Genomic DNA, 21,228 nt, shown 5'->3' on the forward strand with positions numbered 1-21,228 from the left:
ATCCACAAAACATCACTTAGAAGATGTTATGAATGTTCAGGTATGGTAAGATGGTCTGACAAAGTTAATAAAATATTATCTATTGTGGATGATGGTTTTGAAGGCACTGTCTAGTACTTGAGAATCCTTGTTAGAAATTGACGTTCATAATTAGAAATATTCATAAAGCCTTCTAAATCCATCATGGTGACGTTGAAACATTTCATTTTTGTTAGTTGAGTAATTGGCTAGTTGGCTGGTGTTGTTTCACATTTTTGAGGTTGTGTCTCACCCAGCACCTGGTTCAGCAACTGTTTCAAAAAAACTGGACATTCGTCTTGTCAACAGGGAGGAACACTGGATCGTTGAAGTCCAGGGGTGAAAGTCTGTGACTGTAAATATGAAAAAAATAGTTGAAGGAAAATGTGACAGAAACAAAAATGCATTTTAACAATCCCAACTAAGTAATTATAAAAAAAACCAAAACGACTGGTGACCTGTATGTAACCGTGGTCCTAGGAGGGTTAACCGTCCTGACAAGGCGCTTCTGCAAAGAGGAGCAGATGATTGTCCAAAGGGCCTCTTTGTGATGAGCTACAACTTCCCAAGCCCACATAGTCTCCATTACCTAGAACATTTACTTCATTCTAGTTTCAACTTGTTTTTCATAAGCTGTTACTAATGTCTGACCCTGTACCTCTAATGCGGATGACATCCACCATTTAGAAATCTGTTTTGTCTGTTCCGCTCATGTCAGTTTCTCTCTTGTGGAACTTAGCCCAAGTTCATGATCCCAGGTGTTTTAAGGGGGATCAGTAGCAAGATTGGGACTGTGTGGTAATTTCCTTTCCCTTTTTCCTCTACAGCCCCAAGAGTCCATTGTCGACGCCTCCCATCTATCCGAGGAATTTGGGCTTGAAGATGGAGATTTAGGAGCTGACTCCTCAGAATGGTGCAAAGGAAGAATACGTGGATCTGACACATCAAATTCTTTCACCTCCAACTCATGGCACGTTGTGGAATTTGAGGACACCTACGTTGGTCAGAAGTCATCGTTCCGAAGTGTTTGTGAAGGACAGAGCAAGGCTCGGAGAAGAGAGTCAGCGCCACCTAAATATAATCAAGGAGACGTCTTGGATGCCGTTGTAAGGAAAGGACATAATCAGTTGAATTCGTGTTTCCCTGTGAAGTCTCACACCAGACAGTTTGGCTCGTGTGGGATTCAGTCTTATTTAGGGGAGAAAAACCTTGAGTCCGACTCACAGGCTTTTTCTCAGAGCCAGCACAATGAGCTCTTGAGTGTCAATGATCAGCGCCATCTTGATGCCACGTCACCATCATCTTCAGACTCAACGGAGGAGAACGAAAAGTTACCAACTGAAGAATATGCAGACTTGGAGACATGCTTGAATTACGACCAGGAGACAAGTCACAAGACCAATCTGGGAGGGGAATCAGACCTACAGTGGAGGAACTGTGATGTTCTTATTCAGAATGAGACATATGAATCGCAAAAAAATCTTTGTCCATGGAGTGATACACTAACGCCTGACCAAGAATGGGATGACAGGCAATATCGACATACTGTACGACGAAACACTGATGAGAAGACACTTCCTGTCCAAGATCACATTGACGCAAGAACTTTTTTGGGATCTGAGCTGAGAGACTCTGCGTTTTCTACTGAAGCAGATATTTATGAATCAAGAAACTCATCACTTGATCCGCATCAGAACCACTGTGGTGCATATCAAACACAAATCGATTCATTATCACGAAGGTTAGACAGTGGCCTTGGAATTTCTCTGGATGACTACTACGTGGAAAACTCGACAGAGAGGTCAAGTACACCTGGTGCTGTCCATGAAATTTTGTCCTCCATCACATTCTCCACAAAGACCGCAACATCCTCTTTCTCAGATGCAAGCACACCGTACCTGAGTTCCGCTCCGAATGTCTCACCTGAACCTACGTCACGCAGACAATCGGAAAGGCTTGGCCACAACCAAAAACAAGAAAAGGTGAGGAGGTGCGGAAAAGTGCCTCACTGGAAGCTGCCTAGCCAGTTCACGGAAGTGGACGCTCACTCAAGCCAGTACTCTGAGGAACACCTTCTAGACAATCCTGTGAAATCATACACTTTCGAACCAGCATTTGGTTCAAGCAGGACCAGAACAAATGTATCCTTGTCTGAGCACTTTGGAGGAAAGAAGGTTGATTCTTGGAGAGCCCCCTGGGATGAGGACCTGGAAGTGCGAGCCGATAGCTCTGGTGGTGATACGGGTGATCCGCAATCCCAGCGTGAGCCAGCCTTGGGCAGCGCAGATCAGACAATCCAAGAACTGAGTGGGCATTTTTTTCATCTCTCTGACTCAAACAACAACACGGATGTTGATACACAAGTGGTCGACAAAGTGGAGACGGACCACCAGAACTACTTAGGACTGACTAATAGAACACTGTTATCTAAAACTGCCACAAGACCTCAGAGGGTGTCTGCGGCGTTTCAAAATTCATTGGATTATAAACCCCACAGAAAAGATCTGGATTGCATTTGTCAGGTGAACCATGTGGATGAGTTCACGGTGGCTAGTAGCTTGGTCACAGCTTTAGAATCGAACGGTGCCATTTCAGAAACAAATCAAGCAGTAATGAATTTTCAACAGGAGCCTTGCGAGATTTCAGAACTTGTGGAGGGAAGTAGGGGGCATTCACAGGCTCCTGTTACGAACGGGCTGAAATACTCCCAGCCTGATATCATTCTGAGCGTGCATTCAGCAAACAATTTGGAGACCATTTTAGAAGGAGATCGTATGGATGAAAGCGGCAACAAAGACTATATGTCGGATAATCATGTGGCATATTTGCATCGCAAGAGTCCGCACACTGTGCCAGAGTGGGAAGATGTGGCTCGAATGTCTTTAAATGCTGACTTTCAACCGTCATTTGCGTCACAAAGCTGTTGCGAAGAGTTCCTCAGACCCTTAAGTGTCACCCCTGATGCTGTTTCTTACTGCTCCACTAACAGCGAGGGCGATGGGATGGATGATGATTCGGTGATGAAGAATAGTCAGCTGAAATGTAACGAAGCTCAAAATAAATGCACCAAATTTATGGTATTTAGAAAGAAAAGTTCTACTAAAAAAGCGAAGGGATCTGATCAGTCAAGGAGCAGCAATGTAAGCCCTGAATCCGGTGAGAGTCTTCTGTCTGAGCCATGTCCTCTGGAGAGGAACTCGGACACTGACTGCTGTCTCCAAGAAGACATCCTGAAGAGTGCAGATGAGATGCATTACGAGGATCATGAGTGTGGCTTCTTATCTTCAGCCTCATGTCCAATCTGCCATTCAACCAACCAAGAGAGTGTAGCAGAGAGTTCTGAAGGCCCTGCTGAGAGCCTGCCCACGCAGGTCCGGCCACCCAATGAACCCATACGCAAAAGGAGTAAAAGCAACGAGAGTCTAAACATCCGCATGCGCTTTGCACAAGCACACAGGTCTCTTTCCAGCCTGTTCGAATCTCGCTCAATGGATAAGGAGAATGAGGCTCAGGGTAGCGTGAGGAAAACCAAGCAATCGTGGAGGAGATTAAGAAGAGCAAAGGAGGCAGAGCTTCTTCAAAGAACCACCTCAGAACCAGAGAGGGAGAGTTGTGACGTGGGATACGACAAAGCCCCCTCACCATTACTGGACAGGTCCAGCAACCCTGGCTCACCGTGCTCTCCCAGAACTCTTTGCTACACAGATCCAATCTCCAAGCGAGCGGCTCCACAGGAGGTTGGTAAAGAGAACTACCATTGGTGCAAATGTGTGAGTCAGAAAGTCAAATGTTCAACTCAGAGCATGACATCCATCATGTCGTCCTCCGGTGGCTCATTGTGTCTTGAGGATTGTGTGGTCCCGCTGTCCAGTCACACGCGTCCTCGCTCTGCTACATGCTGCCATGCGTCGACAAATGAGACCCTGGCTGAGACTCCTTTAAGGCCCATGAGCCCAAAGCCTCACAGTCCGAGGCCGGTTTCCCAACGTAAGCTTTTTCGCTACCCTCACTCGAGGTCCTGCTCCGTGTCCCCCATACTTCTAGGCCAAGCTTTGAGCATAGACGGGCTGATTGACCCTCCGGAGAGACCCAAGACTTTGAAACCCTCTTGTAGTCCTCTTGGTATGAGTCTTTGCCCCTTGGATGCCTCTGTCGACCGGATCGTCGGCCAGTCTCACATCAGCTTGTACCCCAGTGACTCCATCACTGAATTTGAGGTAAGCATATCTGTGAGGACATGCTTATGAAAATGATATGTCTATTAATATAGTGACCTGCCTCTTGCCCTATGCTGCTGGGAACGACCATGTTCCCCCGTCAAAGGAGCAAGGAGTAGGAGATCTTATCATCTAGATTTTGACTTTCCGTGTTTGTTTTGTTATCAAGCGTTGGAATAGAACAACAGACCGTCAGTTCATAATACTGGTGTTTAATGATATGTTGAAGAGACGCTAACCAGCTAATTGTACACCCAGAAGGGCAACGCAAAACCTGTTGCGCAGCAGAGCGACCCTTCAGAGGTAAAGGGGAAGTTGCCTGTGGTGCTTGGGCTGCTGAATGCCAACACCTGGGTGGGCTCGGGTTGTCATGGAGGTCAGCTGCCAACAAGGAAGTGTTCGGATGACCTGTGGATCGAGGAGCAGAAGCGATACAAACGGAAATCCACCAGAGGGAGTCTGGGGCACATCACCACACTTGAAAACATGGCTAAAGTAAGATGACGATTCCGAACTTGGGATGCCACTTTTCCGTCTTCTCGTTCGTCCACCGCCTCATTTCTCTTTTCCGCATGGGCAGCTTGCTTCTTTCTAGACATTTTGGCTTCAGTAGACTGACTTTTTTCCTCACGTCTCTTCTGAAGCTTGTATATATATATTCTCACCATCTTCTAGCACGACTGGAGTGTTTTCAGTGCATGTGTTTGCCCTTGATACTCTAACTGAATCTGTCAATTTCTTTCATCCGACTCTTTCAGACTCCTGATTTAACATTTGGGGCGGTCGAGGACTTCGGGGGGATTTCTCTCAAGACTCAGTGCATCTCACAGAGCACACCTGTGGGTCTGGACTGCCTCGGGTGGAGAAGACACATGGCTCCTCTCTGTAAGTAGCAACAGCTACACTCTGTTTGCTGTACGTTGTGTTTACACTGTTCCAACTTACACTCCAATTTCTGTAAGACAAGTAGGAGGTGCAACTAGCAGAGGGAGGAATATCTCATGTTGCAGCGAATGTGGTTTAATCTTTTGCCAATGCTGAACTCAGAAACAGAAAATGCGGGAACACGGTCCAAATGGCCATTTCATGAATTTAAACAAAAACATAACACATTTGCAACATCACATGTGATTTACTAAAGTAATACTGTTTCATATTTTTAAAAACACTAGAGTCAACTTTGGGCAGTGTGAGTTGACCTTCTTTAAATCCAACACAGGTTTCAGTTTGTGTTCACAGTCCGGAGGAAAGTGGCTTTTGTCGCTCACCTTCGTACATATTAGGTCTTTAAATCATACATATTTTCACAGATTATATCCTAATAAAAAGGTCACCTTACTTCCCTGAGTCCTCTGTCGTCATAGCATGTTTCAGCAGAAAATGCTTTGTCACCTCTTACTGACATCACCAGTGAAAATAAGATAAGAATTCTACAACAGTGTTTTTCCAAATTTTTTAGAGTGAAGTCCGCCTCACTGTATGTGTAATTCCTGAAACCAATATTGTTCCAGTGGATTCTCAAATTATCCGTTTCATTCATGCCACATCATGACGTTGAAAACTCTTATAAGTAGCGACAGAAAGTACGTGCTGTCCTCTAGTGGCCGTGTTGGAACACGCAGCTTTAACGACTTAAGTCAACTGAACTGTATGGATATTTGTCAAGGCAGGTTACTTAGGGGGCCCAAATCGAGTCAAAACAGTTGGGTGAGTTCATTTAGTCGGAGCATTGGAGACATGCTCAGAAATGAATGTGTGTTTTTCTGTTCTTTGGCTCTGTCATCAATTGATATGTGGGGCATTTACGGCCACTGGGGAGTCATCATTGATCATATTGTGTTGTGTCTGTGTGTGGAATGACAGCGGAAGCGTCAGCAGGGGGAGGAGTGATGGCAGGCTGTGATCAGTCTCTCCTCCTACAGTGATGGTGCGCCGTCCGTGCTGTCGCCAGAACCCCCCTGCAGGGCCCCCAGTGATGTCAGTCTGAAGCGAGAGAGTGGGAGAGAGAGAGAGAGATAGAGAGAGAGAGATGGACTGTGCGAGCTGATGTGAGGAAATGGAGCGGTGTGCAAACGAGTAGCGAGCGAGCGAGCAGAGGGAGAGGAGGCAGTGACTGTGCGAGCGCCGGACCAGAGCGGGGAAGGGATGCCGGCAGGGCTGCTGCAGCTCTCCTCATCTGTCCCTGGCAGGAGGAAGCAGCAAGTTTCCTCAGCTCAGCTGTAGCTCACCAGCTCTCCTCCTCCTGTCTCTGCCGGGAGTTGGAACACCTGCTCAGCCGCCGCCGCGCCTCCTTTGCATCTGCGCTCACCTTTCCCCCGCGCACTTCGTCATCCCCTCCTCGTTGCCATCAGAATGCGGACCCAGCAGGAGGGGGGTGTGCCGCTGCCCAGGGGCAGCTGTGGCAGCAGCGGCAGCTCCGGGCTGTCGCCAGGGTCCGACTCGGACGCAGGGAGCCCGACAGGCGTAGTGACGGACAGCATGGTGGACACCAGTCCTGGGGTGGGTGGATGTATCGGTGGAGGTGGAGGAGGAGGAGGAGGAGGCAGCCTGGGCGGCACTCTGAGAGGAGTCCTGTCTCGCTATTGGAGCTTAGAGAGTCTCCACTCCACAACAGGTAAGAGCTGCAGGTTCGTGGCGACAACATGTTCTTGACGTCGTTACCGGGGGCCACACACACACACACACACAAACTCAGCCAGACTGGAGGAACGTTGTGTGCGTGCTGGTGTGTGTGTGCACTGACACCCGCCGTGTCTCTGGTTGGGTGATCTGGCTGCTCAGCTTTCTAGTCCTGCGGATGAAGCCAGAAAATGCCAACTGCTTTGTCCCTTTGAACAGTCTCCTCTGCAGCGATGACAATATGTGTCTGTCTCTGGCAGATGAAGCCTAATGATTTGTCGTCAGGTAGAAAAGCCAGGCTCCCGGGGCGAGGGCGGGGTTTCACCAGTGCATTCGGTCCCCTCATTTAAATGACAGCTGAGTGAAGGGAACAATCAGCGCTTGTGCTGTCGCCAATCAAAAGCTGGGCCCAACTTTCCCAAAATAAATCAGGCTAAAATTAACATCCTGTGTGAAATCACAGACCAAGATCATAAAACAAGGCAAGATTTGGAATCTCTTCCTCGCTACTGTTCATAACTGGCAGGACTTTATGAAATATTGAAGCCGTCTTCTGCACGCGGAGCCCGGAGGGTCACCGGACTCCTCGAAACAATAGTCCAGAAATCTACACTATATGAGATTTTTAATATTGCTGGATCTCGACTCTGTACTTTTCCAAAGTCTTTGTGGATTTAACTGAGGTGAAAGGTCAATCCTGTCACCTGATTAACTCCTAAACTCACTCTGAGTGACCTTTGCAGAATGGGATAAGAGGCTGTCAGTTTTGAGGCCCAGTCTAGACGCAGTACATGATCCACATCTACATTGTAGAACACCCTACATTCCCCAAATACTTGTCATGGTATGTCAGTAACAGGAGGCGACCAGAAGTCCTCACTCGGCACAAAACCCAGTGACAGTGAAATGGTGCGTTTGTGTGCCCTCACAGGGGCTTTTGTTCAGGGGTTGAAGAGCCATTTTGCAGCATCTGTGTTTTTATTCTGGCCAAATAGCGACTCTGAAGGTATTTATTATGTTCATCCATTTTTGAATTTTGACACGTTCATATTTTCATCACGAATAATAGTGCAGATTCCTTCCTGCAAAGGAAGTGGCCTGTTATAGTGGTGTGGGCATCAAATCGCTTGGTTGAGACACTGTGTATTTAAATCAAGTGGTGAAATGTAAAAGTGATTGTCATTCCAACAGCAGTTGTGCTAAACTAGTCTCTGCATGAAGCGATAAGGAGCTAATGTGTGTGGTGTTTGTGTGGTAACTTGTGTCCTTTGACTGAGTGGCAGCTGTTTCAGGATGTCCTTGGCTCTTCCCCTGTGTTGCTGGGATTGGCTGAAGTTCGCTGTAATGCAACAGTACCAGGAAAATATCCATGCATTACATTTATGTTGCTTCTTCTTGACTATAAAAAATAACAACATTAGATTGAGGAACGTTATAAAAATAATAACTTTAGATTAAGGAACATATATCACCCTAAATAAACTACTTATTCATATAGTATTAACAACATATTTGTCACTAATAAATCATAATAATGTATTGCATGTGTCTTGTTAAGCCTGATTATATTTGATCCTAGAAGGTCACCAAAAATTCACTCGAAAGAACCCCATAATAACTGATCAATAATGGTTGTTTTTCTATATGTATTTGGTGGAAAAAAAAAATAATAATGCAAATATTTAACAGGTCTGGATCTGGATTTAATGAAGATGTACAGTGTAATTGACAGGAATTTATCAGCCTTATAAGTTGGGAATTTGTGTGATTTTACAGTTCAAGTTCAAGTACGTGTTGAGAAAACATTATCTTATGAAATAATATTCAATAATATAAGAAATAATACACTATGTTTATGGACAAGTTTACTTATTTGATATTTTTACTCCAAGCACTCATCTATAATGCATTATTATTAGATTCATAAGACATCATAATCATTTTATAAGGCCTTATGGAACTTGTTATTAATTATTAATTAATTAAAGGTAGGATTACTTATGACAAGGTTTGTTTAGTTATGGTTTAACTTAATCTAGTTATAAAGTCTCAAGAACCTATTACCCTTTCAATACTTAAGAAACATTGTTATAAGTCTTGGTTATGAACATTCACAACATCTTTTATAAATCCTTATGAATGTCGCCTTATGAATTTTCAGTAATGCCCTTAATATTAAGTGTAACTGATATTTTTCAGAGAACAATTCCATGAGTGACTGAGGTGAGTCCGCGTGGAGGCAGGGAAATCAGGTGATGGTTGCCGTCCGCCGCTAATAAAACCTCCGAGTTATTCTTTCTTGTGTAATCATCAAATGAAACTCTCAAATGGACTGCTAATGGACTCCTCGGTGGTGGGGCCGTGATGAATCCCCACATACTGGACTTGCGTCTCCACTCCACTTCTCTCTGGACGTGAGTGCTTAAATACATCTGCTGATTGATGAACCCTCTTTTCCACACAATGCTGTGTACCTGTCAGTTTCTCTGTTGCCATGGGAATGCATCGGCTGCGGATGACCCGACTCAGAGTGTGTGTGTTGTGTTGTGTTGTGTTTTTTTACTTGGCTTGCAAATGTATAACAGAGTGGGAGGATGGTGGACTACAGTGCTGAACATTCCCTCTGGAATATTAGCATGTGCTGCTGACCGGTCAGAGATGGACGGAGAAACATATGCTCTTGGAATTCTAGTCTATGTTCATGACACAAACATGACGTGTGTGTTAGCAGCAGTGTTTGCTGCATATCAACCAGGAAGTGGCAAATATCATTGTTTATTATCGGAGCGCTGCATGGTCCTGAAAGGAGGGCTTTGTGAGTGGATTTGGAATGACAGGTTTTGAGGGGAGGGCGACTGGGGGTGCCACACTGTCACAGTGTTGAGTGTGAGAACTGCTGGGCAGGTTTGAGCCAGGTATTCTGTGGCCATTATTTGTACATGTTTTTCCATCACCTCACAGTAAAAAACATTCTTAAAACTTTAACTATCAAGTCTTGTCTTCACTGTATATGGTGCCAGCAGTGGGAAGGTCAGCATTAACAGTGTTTGATTTGTATTCAGGACCATTGGAGGATCTGAATTCTGCCTCAGAAGTAGAAATGTACTGTGAAAATGATGGTCAGGGCCAGCAGGTGGTAAGTAGTGTGAAGCCTCAGCAACAAACAAAAAAGTGACTGTTATTTATGACTGTAATATCTAGTGGGAGAGATATGAAATGTATAATGGAACAACATAATTTCGAATTCAGTTGCTTGATTCCTCGTAATAACTGTGTGCACCATGGTAATAAAACAGCACAACAATTCATCTGTGTGTGTGGGCATGTTTTGCCATACTTGTGAGTACCAAGTCTTGACCTGCCACCTTATTGTGAGGACATTTTGGCTAGTCCTCACAAGGTTTGGGTTAAAATATCATTATAACTAGTTTATTATAATTTGGTTTCTGTTTGATTCTGGTCTTGGTAAAGTTTAGCCATTTGTTTTGGGTGGTTAGGTTTAGTGAGAGAGGCTGGGGAAAGGGTTATGGCAATGAGAGGTCCCCACAAAAATAGCGAAACAAATGTATGTGTTTTGTGTGTGCATATCGGTGAGGTCCAATTTTGTCGAAAACACTCCTTTGTGTAGGCATTTGCTGGACCCTGCATGGTTCAAACTCAATTTGAGGATGTGGGGTTCAAATCGCTGAGTCATAAAAAATAGGTTTTAAGTTTGGTTCAGAGTCCTGGTTAAGGTGAGTTTTGTTTTGGATGGTAAGGTTCAGGGTGAGAGCCTGGGGAAAGGGTTATGGGAATGAGAGGTCCCCACAAGGATATAGGTACAGACGTGTGTGTGCCTTCGTGTTAGTCAGTTTCAACTGTACTATTCAGCTTTCGGGCAAACGCCCGCAGAGAGCTACAGCCTGCAGGCAGCGGCAGCGATGGCTCTGACTCCATATGCTGGTGCGAGCAGCAGTTCAGTTTGCAATCAAGCCGTGTGATATTAGTTAGTGGAGGGAGGGACTGGAGTCATCAGGCAGCAGCTGAATGAACGTGCAGCCGCTGCAGAAAAGCCCCCCCAGTGAGATCTGAACTTGTAGCCTCCATGATTCAGATGCAGCTGATATTACCCTCGTCTGCGCTGACTCCGGATTCATTCACTGTTTTCACGATGAACTGCACTTGACTCCACAGTGACTCTTTATTCTGCTCAGCACCAGATATTTATAATACAAAACGACCAGAGTGAAGGAGACGTCTGTTTTCCTAATGTGAGCTGCGGCGGGGAGGAAGACCTGAGGAGAATATTGCTGTTGATATCTGTGTAGTCATTAGAAAATGCTTGGATGGAGGAGCAGTAAATTGCAGGTCATTTTGTTCTGCTGTTTGGGGAGGGAGGAGCAGCCTGCGAATACCAGCCACTTCATTTCAGAGTGTTTAATAAAGAAGTTACTATTGATAGTCCAGGTGCTGAGTGGAATTGAGGGAGTGGAGACCCATTTCTGAAAAGCGATCAAATTGCTCATTGAAGACTTCTGATGGGAAGCGAACTCTCTTACGACTGGAACTGGTCCACTTCCAAGTTCAGCAGAGTTCATCTCCCTGCAGGGACACGCTCTCCTCTCCCACCATATATAGGAGCTGCGCGACGTTAGCTGGGTAACCATGGCGACATCCAATTCTCAGTTTGTCTCATTAGGGACGTCTTCGTCCCAGTAGTCCTGTGAAAAAACAATTTGTATTTTCCGACTTCCCGGAATGGCGGGCGCAGTAAAAACAAAGGCATTCCTTAGATTGGGGTTTTATAATCCTTCACTGACAGAACGTCATTTGAAAGACCTTCTCTCGCTGTCCTCGTCCGTCGGTACCAGCGGCTGCTTCAGCAAGAGTCTGTGTGTAAACAGGGCTGTCAAAACAGTGCGGACCTCTCAAGCGCTGAGTGCCATGAAGTCATCGTAATGGTCTTGTTGTCTCCAAACACGCCATTATGTAATGTTCCATAAAAGATGGTGGTCCTTCAGGGGCGCATGATGTCATGTGGCAACAGAAGGAAGAGCTCTTTCCCCAAATCAATACGACAAACACATAAATGTGGCAGTGAGATTGCCAGGCCTCATCGTGAAAGGGAGGCATAGAAGTGCTGTCATTGTTTAGCAAACCATAACGCCAGTGTAAATCAGCTAATGCCATCGCTAAAACTGAAGTCGATCTTTATAGTTGACACTTCGTATTTGCTGAGAATTGCCGTGTACGAAAACCATTTGTGCATAAATCGACTTTGGGCTTTTAATGTAGAAGGTTCTTACTGCAGTTGCATTGACAGAAATAAATACTGTTAAGTGGGGTTCGCAAACTTGGTAATCACTGCCAATGTGGCTCTGACTACAAAGGAGTGTTTGCAAAAGCATATTTGGAGGAATGAGTAGAGCTAATGTCTATTGATGGAAGAAAGCATTCACATTATTGTTCTTCTTTGAATTCACCGTGCATAGGTTTTATTTTTCCATCTTCTTCGTCGATCATAATGGCTTGATTCACTTGTTTACTTTCTATCCTATATATTTTCAGCTCCAAAAGAAGTTGCTGTGCGATGCAAAAACAACTCAGCCTCTGTTTGTTGTTAGTAGTCTAGTCATCGTCTTATATGCAGAACTTTGTTAGTATGAACACTGAATTTGAATTATCAGGATGGATGGATGGATAGATGGTGGAGGGATGGATGGATGGATGGATATGATGCATAAATGAATGATTTGAGGTCTGGGTGGATCAAAAGATCGATACATTCGATACAATTGAAATAACCGCAACCGTTAAAAGTTGTAGTTGTATTTTCTATAATCATGGAAACATAGAGAACATTCCCGAGGATCAGTTTGAATGATGTTTGCATTAGCACTATTGCCAGGAGGAGGTGAAGCAGTCTCTTGAGATAAACACCAATTTACTGTGCAATTAACCTGCACGCCATTTGTTTGTTGGGGGAAACGAGTTTTTCAGGGAGTCCTACTGCAGCTGAGTAACTGTGTGATAGCCTACGGAAAAAAGCCCCCCCGGTGGGAGTTTGTCCTGTGACCTCCTTATTCCGAGACAAAAGTGCCCACTGTGGGTCTTTTGGTATGTCGGTTTGTCACGTTTCAGCCTGTACAGAACTGATGGGTCGTCTGGAGCAGACCAGACTTGTGTTTGGTGATGGAAACCCGGTTGCCTTATTTTGATTTTTTTTTTTATGGCGATAAGTATCCATTAGGGGTGGACATGGGCATTTTTTGGCCATACCGATTGCGGATTTTCCCTACCAACCAATAACTAAATCATACACAAAAGTCACTTTTTTTTAAGATTAATTACACAAATGTCCTAAATAACAATAATACTGAACAGCACAGTATAGAAAACATTGTAACTTTCAAAGCAAAAATATAAGCAAAAAAGGTAAAGTGCTTAATATAAAATAAATATGTTTTAATCCCTTTTAAATGAACAATGACCATATCAAACTCACAATGCAAACTTCACTTGTTAAATACGGGAATGTTGCCTTATAACCTGACAGACCGCTCCTCTTTTCATCGACTGCATGTCCTGTTGTCTTCAACAACTGAACTCCGCTTCTCATCCAAAACAATAAATTCCATTAGCATTGCTTTTGCCTGCGGTTAGCAACAGTTAGCACTCGTACGTTACCTTCTTGGTAGCGCTCAATTTCGGTGCTGTGATTTGAGGTGTCTTGTTTTAATGCTGAGTCTGAGACCTGGGTGCACTGCAATTCGGTGAAATACGGAATGACTGCCATTGTGGCTGGCTAGCTCTAATGTCTGCAGCTGCAGATCTGCTCTGTATATATAAATCAGAAAAAAATGTCTTATGTTTGTCATTTGATCGTCTGATCATGATGACGTCATAAATGTCCATATATCTGAAAATGTTATTTATCTTGCTAGTTTGATTTGTGGTCCAAAGAGAGGCTTCTAGGATGAGCCATGGATTATCTGCACATGTTTCCAATCTATTATACAGAAAGATTCCCACTTACTTTTGGCTGTTTCATCTCCCCAAATATTACTGATGTTTGTATTTGGATTCCCCAAATGCGCCTCACTGGATTCCAAAACATCTCAATTATGATAAACATGTTGCTGCTCTGAGATGCTTTGACACGAAGGCCTTTAACAGCCGTGTCACTTCAGTTAAACTCCCTCATCAGATTTGACTGAGTGACTGACCCAAGGTCCTGAACTCCTGGGAAACATCTATCTCAACATCACAAACGGCTTGAGATTTTGTTGGTTCCCATCCGCTGATGACTCCCGCGTTTATCCCAGTCTGTCCTGAGTTTATGTCCCCCAAACACCTACAATATGAGCACCAAAACCCAAATACCACATAGTGGTGAAGCTCGTCTCTGCAGCCCGTCTATCCAAGCTGACTGACTTTCTCAGATACTGTTACTTCACACGCAGTTTGATGCGTGTTTCGGGAATTGGATCCAGGAAGAACTTGTGAGGAAGTAGAAGCGCTTCATTCTGGACTGATAACAAACATCATCTGTTTTTCAAGTCGCGCTCTTGTTATGTGGATATTAGCTTCAGTGGGTTGGTGGCTCCATCTGTTCTCTCATGTCTTGGCTTGGATTTAGGTTCCTCAAATAAGATGCTCCGGGGGACCTTGAAATGAAAATGTAAAATATATTTAGTTGCCACAGAAGCCTCTGTGGAGAGCCACAAAAGTTTGGCTGCAGGCTCTGTGCTGTTTTTTTTTAGGCGCGTTTGTTCGCTGGTGGTGGCAGTTTTTCTGTTGCAGGTTAAACAGGGAGCATAAATCTGTGCTGGTTCAGGATGTCATTGTGTATACCGTGTAAAATGTCAGTGGAAATGTATGTCGTCCTTGTTTAGTTTCCGCTTCATATATCCACCATTACCCAGCTTTACTCTCTCCACAAATGAGGAATTCCCTTGACATGTTTTGTAATGAGTTTACGTCTCGAAGACGGTCTGGGAAAGTCTCAGTATTTCCCCTGGAATATAAGTCTTTCCTGCTTTGGTTCCTTTCTCTGCAACATCTTCAAACTCCCACCCTTACTTTACTCGGTACACATTAAGGGTGTACTCACACTACGATAAATGTGAAATGCTTTACCACGTTGGCGCCAAAAAGTCCATCTTATTTCAGTCACTGGGAGGTCCAACCTCGCCGTGTTGGGGTTGCTTAGGCAGGCTTGGAGTCACATGGAAAACATTGCCATGCTGAACCCATCATGTATACCAGGCGTCGGGAACCTGTAGTCACGGACGTCGCACACAGCTTGCGATCCCATCTCTTCTGCTAGAAACAGTAAATGGCTTCTTAGACTTCTTGGCTCTCTCAGTCAAAAAGTTTCCCGGCCCTTATTGTATATATAACTTCATCAGGTGACCTTCCACTTACACCATCAAATAACATCAACAATTCCAAACGTAAAATGCCATTCAGGGGCACAAGAATGTAGAGGCTTTTCTTGGACAGATCTGTGACCATCTTTGGATGAGCGACTGAACAATGTGGTGATAAGCTGAAGAGACTTGGATCCAGTACCTGAAAACACAGGACTTAGTTGATTTTTCCTCCACTAATCTGTTCCACTCTGGCTGTGCCTTGTCGATGATGCAGGATAATAAGGCTTGTTTCAAATACTGCTGTACGTATTTGATGACGTTTTACTAGTGAGCTGCTCCGTTTTATTCAGGCCTCAAATAATTCTTTGCTATGAAGTACAATAACTGGTAATCTTATCTCAGCAGTGCACAGAAGCACAAACCAATATCCTTCTTAATGTTACCCAGCCAATAACCTTCTTGGATCTGAAGCCCCCCGGCTTATAAAATGTCACTCAACCGTTTATAAGCTGGAATATAAAGCTTCTTTCACGCAGCAGGAACCACAGTGGGATCTGGATCTGGAGGGGTGGAAAATGTCCTGAATTCTAACTTGATGTCAGCTAAACATCTTTCTCGTGTCTGAACTGATTTAATTCGAGGTGTATTCCCCTGTGCTGTCGGGGTTTGTTTGTTCTTTTCGGCCCGACGTTGGTTGATTTCCTCTTTTGTCAGAACCTGTTATTTCTTCCGTGTCCTTGTTACCCTCACTTGAATGACCCTGCGGACCTCCTTTCACTTATAACTCACATCTTGTGTCTTGTTTCGAGACACCTGATGTTCAAGATCAGCCTTTTCCATGCCACAAGGGCATCTCCTGTTTCTCTCTTCTGCACAACAGATCGATTGAAGGCTTTCTTCGGATATTTTTAGGCCCAGTCCACTAGGATTCTATAAAAAAAACAAAAAAAAACAGACTATCGCTTTTACCGACATTTGAAGCCTTACCAGGTGGAGCATCTTTTGTCCCCAATATTTTGTTTTGCATTTATGCTAATGCTAAACAACCCATCATCACTCCCATGGCATAATGTATGGGTGTTGGGAAGTGCTGTCAACCAAAATGTGTTTTTTAGATTTCCTGCACCGGCCATTTGACAGCCTCTAAATAGCAGTTCAGCATAGGCTTGCTTAACCCCAACACACGTCTTTCTTGTTCGTGACGTGCTGCCCATGGCTTCAGGATGTCATGTGCTTCAATTGAAACTTAAAGACTCAACAAGCAACACAGAAGGCTGCCTTCAGACTCAGTATAGGACGCAAAAGTCCACTTTCCCAACATTCATATATTATGCCGGGGGGAGGACCTGTGTGAAATGCTACATAAACTGACATGCGTACCATTTGTATTTGACAATAGCACATAAATACAGTGAAATATGAATCAGCATTGCTAGTTTAACTTGGTGTGTTATCATGTAACAGGGAGCAGTGGTGTTCTGTTGTTCCATGTGCATCTCAGAAGGTGTTGAAGAAATGGTCATTACCTTGTGTTGCTGTCCATGTACCCAGCTCTGTTAAGAACTAGCAAAAACAACGAAAACTGCAGCATACAATTAAATCACCCAAATAAACCAACTTTAATTTAACTGTGGAGTCAAAATATTTTATTCCTTTGACGACATGACATGAGCTTTGAGGATTCAGTAGTGCTTCCAAGCAAAGGTCACTCAAGGTCAAGTGGTCAGTAGGGCTGTGTATTGGCAGAAATCTAGCGATACGATACATATCGCGATAATGATAGTATGCTGTGATGTATTGCAATATGGCAGGTCCACTGATATATTGTAATATTTGTCAATTAGAACATCACAAAAACATAAACATATTGTTAGAAAGTTGTAGCATCCACTTGTCCTATGCTAGCTGTTAGCTGTAATGCTCCATCTGTACGGTGAGCTTTTTGACTCCATCTTGGCACAACTGTCAAACGCCATGGATTTTGTCTGTGCTTCACTTTGATAACGTCCCTAGATTCATCTGTAATATTGGCTGGCCGATGCTGATGTTCCAACCCAGGCTTGCGAGATCTCGTCTGTTACAAGGTGCTGAAGGGGTGATTCAAATGACTCACCTTCAACCAGTGGTTGGAGACTTGATGCAAGTGATCCATGCGGCCTGGATTTGAATCCACGTGAAAGAATCTGTTGCTGTAAGCCAACACAATCGTTAAGTCATGGAAGCAGTTTTGTTGACTCGATCGTGAGGTGTGTTTTTAATGCGAGGTGCTTGTCAAGTTACGCTCCATCTCAGTGTTTTTCTTGTTGACTTTATTACTTCCCACTTTCTCTACTTTTATGAGTCCCTGAACATGGTTGTTGCACTTTAACACCATCTGTGAAACTGAGTCTTACTGACCACTCAAACAGCTTTAGTATCGGTCCTGTGAGACCCGCCATCCGGCCTTCTATATTGACATCACAGAGAGGTCATGTGACTCAACAGCCTTGTCATCAGCATGATGGCGATTTAAGAGAGATTTTGTTTGTGGTCTTATGGCCTACCAAGTGAGTTTGTGAGTTCTTTTTTCTGGCCGAGGAGTTTGTATACATTGCTTGGCTGCCTTCCTTCCTTGGCTTGTCTTCTTCACACTTCATATCTTTCATGCCTTGCCCAGAATTCCTGGTATGTCAGATAAGGTGTTATTCCTGTCAGGCACTTTAAACTGTCCAGAACGACTGGAGATGGGCACTTTAGACGTGGTAACTCCATGACCAAAACTTAAAATCTCCTTTTTTTCCCACAAATCAATTCATTTTTGAAGGAGACCAGAGTTCCATGAGCGATTTCTCTACCTTGGTGTCACTTATCCTTCAGCCTGCTGTACCTGTTTATAACACTTCATGCTTGGATGAGAGCAGATCCTGTTTCTAAAGCTTGCGGGCAGATAAAGCCATTCAGACGGTTTCATAGACAAGAAGCAGAGTTGGACTCCTTCCTCCACCGTATCTCAAAATCCAAGATCTGTGTTGATGTTAAGAAGCGACCTGGTAAAGAGCACCACTCCCATTTTAGATCTAACTGAGCTTTAGAGTGGGTCTCTTGATGGGTCCAAATGCGACCCCCGTCAGTTGGTGAATTGGTTTTCCCTTCCAAAATTCTGTCCTCTCCTGCACTTATGGAAACACTCTTCTTTATATTCAGCACAGAGCGTCTCAAATTGAGTGTATTTTGCCACCAGAGGGTTTGGGTGACTTGTCTTGTCCTCAGATGATCCTCTTTGTGAGGGAGCACCTGGTGAATGGCTGGTGTTGAGGGGGATGTGTGGGCCAGGGTGCACCCTGAAATCGAGGCCCATGAAAGTCAATTGAAGTTATTGAACAAAAGTGAGAGTGGCAGCATAACGAAGGTGCTAACAAAGTGATCAGCGTGAACAGAATAGAAAGAATCACCATCTAAAGGGCGAGCTGCCACTGAGGGCAGAACAGTCTTGAAAGCAAGGCTGTGTGGATCTTGGATGTAAACTGAGCCTGTTGGTAGTTTGTTTGATACCAGGGGGCAGCTTTCAGGAGGAGCCGTAGATCAAAGGTGTCCAAACTGTTCCAGAAATGGCTGCCCAAAGGAATGGCCCAATCAGGTGTCGGCTGAAACAAGCAGCACCAAACTGACACTCCACTGATTCCAGTCTTCAGACACCTGGTTGGTGAAGCTGTGTGTTCTGTTGGTTGGAACAAATACCTGCACCTACTGCGGCACTTAAGGGCTGTAGATGTCTGCTGGCAGGTGGACCAGTTTCCCTTTAGTTAACATGCTGCACCTTCGAGTGAAATGGTACCTGAGACTTGGTCCACACACGTTGAAACCCATTGAGCAATTTTGTTTACTGTCAAGTTTACATTTCGGGGGGAATTTGGTAGTTTTAGTGGTTCAAGATGAACAGCTGGAGTTAATCTGAAAGTGTTTAGCCTCATCATGAATCCCAAGAGTCGATAAAACCACTCAACATTTTAATGAAATAAAAGCGCCAGTTAGTTTAAGTGTTATTTCTGGAGATTAATTCTCTTAACTGATGAGATTAAAGACTCATGTCTATTGTCTGGCAAACAAATTGAATAATGCAGCAGGTGATTCCTGACAGTCTGTTTTTATCAAGTAGCTTCCCTTCCACAGCTAACCTGCCGCTGCGACTGCAAGCACCTTAGAAGTAGAGTAAGAAGTGTCATTTTTTGTAGTTGTTTCCATCTGTATTAATAGTGCAATAGAAATACAAGCACCTGTATATGTCAGTGTGTGTTTGTGGGAAGTGTTCCGGTGAGAATCGCGCTTTCAAACTATAAACCCTGGATGCTGAATCATCCAGGATCCCGAGTCTTCGGCCTATTGACGTGTGTGTGCTGCGATGTGAGCGAATGTGACGGCTCGCTGTTGTGTGGTGTGTGCACTAGAGAGAGCTGTGTGGTTTTCCAAGAAGCCGCTGCAGCGATCATCTTTGGAAGGTGAAGTCGTGTCCATCAGTGTAAAAAGGAATGAGAGGGCCTTCTTTGCTTTAAAACTGCTGTTTTGCTTCTCCTGACTGTTAAATCAGACTCATTTTTCTCTTGAAAATGTAGCCAGGAAGTTTCTCGAAGCCTGTTTTCACTCAGAAAGCTGACTCTATATTACATTTTGTGAGGCTCACCCCGGACAATCATGACTGAAAGAAGACATTTAAAATGGCCCTGCAGCGGTGGTTCGGCTGATCTTTGTCGTGTAGCCAGCATTGATTACTTCTGCTCTTCCAAAATGGAATTAATGAAAAGCAAGATCTTCTAACTCGGCTCCCTGTCTTCCTGCTCTCCGCTCAATCTAGTCTTGTCGGATGCTACAGCAGGAACAATTTCCCATGCCTCATTAAACTGGTGCACCTGAGCTGGTTTTCTCATTTGAAGATTAAATAACTCCTTTTCATCCCTCCACGTGTGACTCAGATTGAGAAGTCAAATTGCAGTCGTCTCGCAGTGAAAGTGTCGGATATTATGTGCATTTTAGAGGCGTTTTAGAGGAAACACTTCAGCCCTCCAGAACCCCTTAAAGATAAAACTTTTAGAAAGAAATGGAATACATGAATCTGAACTTCAGAATTTGATTTGTTGACCACCAGATGTGGAGTAGATTTCTCTTCCTGTTCATTTCCCCATCATTTCTGCTGTCTATTTTCTCTCCTCAGCGTCAGCCACTTTAGCATCTCAATGACACCACACTCACAGTAGGAGCATCTCACCACTTGCCCGACACGTGACGCTATCAATGCTCCAGAAACCTTTTAATGGCAATCATACTTATTCCTCCTGTCCTCCAAGCGCCCATCCCCCTCTTTTTTTTCCACGACATATCTCTCCCAGCCTCCAGTGTCTCTGATAATAATGCAGGAAAGGTGTGAAGGAGCAGCAGCAGCAGCAGGAAGAGGAGGAGGAGGGGCAGCGAGACGTTTGTAGACCTGCAGAGACAGGCACTGTGAGTCACATTTAGCGGCAGAAAGTGTCCTTGTAGCGTGCACAGGTTCATACAGCAGCTTGCCTTCTATGGGTGTAAACACTGAGGCCCCGACAAAGAGCTCCACTTGGCCTGGCACGCAACTCTTCTCCTCCTCTTTCCTTCCTCTTTCATCCCTGTCATTCCTCTTATTTTTGCTTGGACGGAGCCCGAAACTGCTCATCAGTCACGTTTGCTGGCTCCACAGATCCCCCTCTATAGCGCAGCACCGCTTCCTGTCGTGAATATAGATCGCACCGCGTAGATGTTTTTGTCATATTATTGAGTAGACAAAGGTTTCAAAAACTAGATTTGTTTTTTCACTGAGTGTGTTGGACTCTTAAAATCAAATACTATTGCAGTTTAAGTCACTTTCAAGTTGGAGAGGAAGATACAATCCAGGAGAGAAGAGAACAGGGTGTTGTCCATGAAAGATGCTGATGATAAAGTGTTTTGTAGTGAGAGTAAGGAGGAGATGGAGGAGAGCTGGAGAGAAGAGGGATGAGAAGCAAGAGTGAAAAGGAAGTCTC

The 21,228-nt window shown here is 44.4% G+C and overlaps 1 protein-coding gene across 6 annotated transcripts in view; it reads left to right on the forward strand.

Annotated features, from left to right (window-relative positions):
• The window catches only part of arhgef4 (Rho guanine nucleotide exchange factor (GEF) 4), a 58,964-nt gene that overhangs the window by 18,252 nt on the left and 19,484 nt on the right, over positions 1-21,228 (forward strand). For 3 of the 6 annotated variants that reach the window (XM_053858618.1, XM_053858620.1, XM_053858619.1), the window contains 3 exons: positions 846-4,235; positions 4,494-4,730; positions 4,994-5,120. In XM_053858618.1, coding sequence (XP_053714593.1) covers positions 846-4,235; positions 4,494-4,730; positions 4,994-5,120 — 3,754 coding nt within the window. Of the gene's footprint in view, positions 1-845; positions 4,236-4,493; positions 4,731-4,993; positions 5,121-6,273; positions 6,850-21,228 lie in introns of those variants that run through there. The other 3 variants (XM_053858621.1, XM_053858622.1, XM_053858623.1) reach the window with 3 other exon arrangements.

This window comes from Synchiropus splendidus, chromosome 3 (assembly GCF_027744825.2).
Source record: "Synchiropus splendidus isolate RoL2022-P1 chromosome 3, RoL_Sspl_1.0, whole genome shotgun sequence".
Lineage (NCBI taxonomy): Eukaryota > Metazoa > Chordata > Actinopteri > Syngnathiformes > Callionymidae > Synchiropus > Synchiropus splendidus.